The 4159-nt window shown below is 45.3% G+C and overlaps 1 protein-coding gene across 1 annotated transcript; it reads right to left on the bottom strand.

Annotated features, from left to right (window-relative positions):
* Positions 1-483: 483 nt before the first annotated feature.
* Positions 484-2960, bottom strand: TSTD3 (thiosulfate sulfurtransferase (rhodanese)-like domain containing 3). The gene is made up of 4 exons (XM_017818709.1): positions 2882-2960; positions 2586-2756; positions 2212-2371; positions 484-876 (listed from the first exon to the last, which is right to left on the bottom strand). Exons 1-4 carry the CDS (start codon positions 2958-2960, stop codon positions 813-815), a joined length of 474 nt encoding a protein of 157 aa, XP_017674198.1. The 3' UTR covers positions 484-812.
* Between the last annotated feature and the right edge of the window lie 1199 nt (positions 2961-4159).

Below are 4159 nucleotides of genomic sequence, written 5' to 3'. Positions count from 1 at the left end.
TAAGACATGCAAATTACTGTATATAGAAGAAGGAAGGTAGTTTAGTATCTTCCTTGGACACCTCTAATTTTCCAGCCTAAAATTATTACATTTCTGTAACAGTAACTTCAAATATAGGCAAGTTCTCACTTGATAGTGAGCTGCTGAGAGAACAGAAGTGTTGACTTAACGTTACAGCACTGTGGGCTCAGAAGCAGATCTGCTTATAAAAGTGGATACACTTTTAAAATAAGGAGTCATACAGCATTTTGAACAGTGAGTATTCTAGCATCAAGTCAGTTTGCATATGTATTTTCTGACCAGTAGCGATGTTTTGGCCTTACAATCACATAGTATAAACATAAACATTTGTGCTCTACTTTACTCTTTGATAACACAGCCACTATTTTAAAACTTCATCTACACGTGAAGTATAATAAATCTGTGCTCAGGGCAGTCACCCCAGTTCGATTAGAATTCTACACAAACTACCCAACACAAATATTTGGGAAATAATTTTATTTGTCCTATCATCATTAGTTTAAAGGTCACAAACTCCATCATACAAAAGAAAAGTAAACATAATAAGCACTTAGATTCTCTTCACATGCACTCACCAAAACCAGAGGCCAAAGTAAAGGCTGTTCATGTCCTAGTCTTTAGATATAATTTAAACCAAGCAGTTGATATGCATGGCCATCTGAAGGTGAATGTCCATTTACACAAGAAGACAGGAGTGAGCTTTATTCTGGAAGTGGAATGCACACAGTTAAATGCTAAAACCTACAAACCATCCTGAAGCCTTGATGGAGTAAGGGTTGGGGCAGTCATCTTCATTTCCTTTCTGGCGGTTCATGTTTTACCCAGTCCTCAAAGCCACCAGCATACTGCTGAACTCTGGAAATATGCAGAAGATACCTTTTTCAAGAGTCCTTCTTAACATTGTATCTTAAGAGGACATGGTAAAAAAACCTAAACCAAACCAAACCAAGAAAAAAAAAAACAACAAACCAAAACCAACCAACCAAACAAAAAAAAACCCAAAACCACACCAAAAAAAAAGAGGGGAAAAAATAAACATACAAAAATTCTCTGCAATGAAATACACTTGTACCCAGCTGTGATGAGCAGATGGGCATCCCTTGTACTCTAATACTGCCTCTTTCCATGCAGTGTGTTCTGTTCCTCTTTTTTTCCAAATGACACAATGCTGGAGACAAATGTCAAGCAAGAAATAGCAGCTGTATCAATGAAACAGTTTTTTAAAAAAGTGAGAACAGACTCACTGCAGTGGAAGATTCATTTGCTATTATGTCTAATACTTCAGATGTCATCAAATAAACACAGCACAATGATCTTTATTTCCTTGCAAACCTACACGCTCTATAAATCTGACATAAACCTGCACAAAACTTAATTCTGGGAAAAAAAACCCACCATGCAAAACAATACTGACTCCTTCAATTAGGCATTATGAAAAACAGGTAATGGAGGATATTTTGCACTTTGAAACAAGAATGTGGTTCCATACTTTTGACTAGAATTAGTAGGAATATTCCAGTTCGTGCACTGCAGTTCATGAAAGCATGAGTAAACAACCAATGTCTTAAATTTTACCTGCACTCTTCGAACCAGCGAGGCACCTTCCAATGTGGGTGCAACAATTCTGCCAACCAAATGCTGCTTTTGATTTCACTCTATCATAATCTCTTATTTTTAGCTATTGCCTTGACTGCTTTACTCCTGGCAAACACTCCAAAGCTTTACTGAAAGTGAAGGCGTACTTTGTCAACAGTGAACTGTACAGGTAGAACCGTAATTCAACAAAGGGTGTGGTTTCATAAAATATTTAAGATTGTACTTCTACCAAAGCAAGCAGTTCTCCACCTTTCTAATCATCCTGCATCTCAGGACTAATACTTATGAAGCTGTATAAGGAGGCAATGTCTCGGCAAGGGAGCTGTTCAGTGGCAGTGTGGTCTTGGAGCAGTTTGCATCACCTGCAGCACATGCACAGAGCTGCTGAGTGGTTGTGTTCAAAGGACAATACAACTCACTTTGCTGGAATACCCAATGGCATCTTTTAAGGCTCCACAGAGACATGAGGAAGCGTCTAACTCAAATATCAATTGTTTTCGTATTCCACATGTAAATTTTTACCCTTGCCCACAAGGCATTCTGCTTCATGAAGAGTGGCAGCGTTAATCCCATCCTTACATACACAAGTCATACCTGCTGAAACCTAAGGACATGGCAAAACCAAGTGCTTGTTTACTTCTTGTTCCTGCCAAACAGGAGAAAACCACGGGGTCCGACTTGGATGGCATCTTTTGATTGTACTGCTTCTTGAACTCCACTGGGTCCATTTGTAGAGCTTCCACTAATTCACCCACTGGGAAATACAGAAAACAAAGTAATATTTATTTTCCATTCACGGACAGGCTTACACTTCAAGGCTTCTAATTCCTCTAGAGGAAAAGTTCAACCTCACAACATACTAGCAGCTATCTAGCACCGCTGCTCTTTGTTCAGTCACAGCCTTGACCATCAAGCCAAGGGGAACAGGGAACACCTGACCCTCGCACTCAGCGGCGTTCATAACTTACGCGGGATGTTGATGGACTCGGGGATTTTTCCAAACCTGTCGATCTCCCACCTCTCCCGCACGTCAATATGGAGCACGGTGGTCTTCTTCAAGTCTTTGAGCTCCCGGTAGGAGAGACTGGGCGCCCCGCCGGCGCACAGGCTGCGGCAGCTGCGACCTGGCGGGGAGGTACAGCCCGTCAGCCGCCGGAGGCCCCGCGCCGCGGCCGCCTGCCCGGGCAAGGACACCGCCGCTAAAGACATCCATCCACACGGGGCTCCGGCAAACCTCACCCCCGCCCGCCCCCCGAGAGACACGGCCGCCATCCCGCCCCTGCCTCACCGGGCGCTGCCGCCCGCAGGGCCCGCGCCGCCCGCCACCAGCCCCCGAGCACCATCCCGGGCCGCGGGCCCGGCCCCGCCGCTTCCCACCGGCCGCCAGAACCCGCCCCCGCCGGCGGGGAGGAGACACTGCCTTCTCCTCGGGGGCGGGGGCTCGGAGGTTTGATCGCTGCCGGCCCGCTTAGAAATTTGGGAAGCACCACGGGGGAAGCCACGCGTGGCACCTGCCCGCACCGGAGGCACCCGGGTTAGGCAGCCGCCGCCTCCCTTTCGGTACATCCAGGTACCGCCGCCTTGCCTGGGCAGGGTGATTTCTACCACTGAGCCAAGCTGTCGAGAAGCCTTAAAGTATCAAAGGCTGGGAGTCTGAACATGGATGAGGAATTTTGATGCCAAATCTACTCAAAGTGATTTAAAAAACAAACAAACAACCAAAAAAAAACCAACAAAAAAACCCAATAAACCCCAGACTTCTGAGTGTTATGTCCGAGGAGAAAATGTGATTTTAGCAATGGCCTGCACCCCTTTCACCACAGTCACTGTCCCCCTACAGCCACAGGAGTGTGGTCCAGGCACCAATCTCCTCTCTGGTGACCAGTGAGAGGATTTGAGGGAATGGCCTGAAGCTGCATCAGAGGATGTTTAGGTTAGACATTAGGAAAAGGTTCTTCACCCAGAGGGTAGTCAGGCACTGGAACACCCTCTCCAGGGAAGTGGTCACTGCACCAGACCCATCAGAGTCCAAGAAGCGTTTGGACAGCACTCTCAGGCATATTGTGTGATTCTTGTGGGTGTGCTGTGCTGGGCCAGGAGTTGGACTAAATGAACTTTGTGTGTCCCTTCTAACTCGGGATATTCTATGATTCTATGATCCCATGATCCCTACTTTCAATACCCCTTGATTTTGAAAGCTGTCAGTCTCCCAGCAACAAGGACTGATGACCAAGATATGTAACTAGAGGAACGAGGGTCCTTCCGTTCCACACACTTTAAATCAATACTCCGTACTTACTACATACTTTTGCAAATATATTACATAGCAGCAGTTCTAGTCTTTAAAAGCAGGCATGCTGGGTCTTTTTGTAAAAGATGCATTTTGAGGAGTATGTCGTTGAATCTTTACTAATAAGAGTTTTCCTTCTCAAAATGAGAACAAAATACTTCTTGGTACTGTAAAGTGTGACAAATTGAACTTGGCACATATAACTGGTTCACTAGCTGCCCTTCTGCCAGCCTCTCCATATGGCCTCCTTGA

This window comes from Lepidothrix coronata, unplaced genomic scaffold, assembly GCF_001604755.1.
Source record: "Lepidothrix coronata isolate B3197 unplaced genomic scaffold, Lepidothrix_coronata-1.0 Scaffold70, whole genome shotgun sequence".
Classification (NCBI taxonomy): Eukaryota; Metazoa; Chordata; class Aves; order Passeriformes; family Pipridae; genus Lepidothrix; species Lepidothrix coronata.
This window is presented reverse-complemented; position numbering and strand designations above follow the sequence as displayed.

Excerpts from the sequence above, each read along its gene's own strand:
- TSTD3 (XM_017818709.1), bottom strand. The coding sequence starts at position 2,960 with ATGGTGCTCGGGGGCTGGTGGCGGGCGGCGCGGGCCCTGCGGGCGGCA. Across the intron at positions 2,757-2,881 it reads GGCAGGGGCGGGATGGCGGC|GTACCTCCCCGCCAGGTCGC; the intron begins CGTGTCTCTCGG and ends GGCTGACGGGCT. Across the intron at positions 877-2,211 it reads ATGTCCTTAGGTTTCAGCAG|AGTTCAGCAGTATGCTGGTG; the intron begins GTATGACTTGTG and ends GCATATTTCCAG.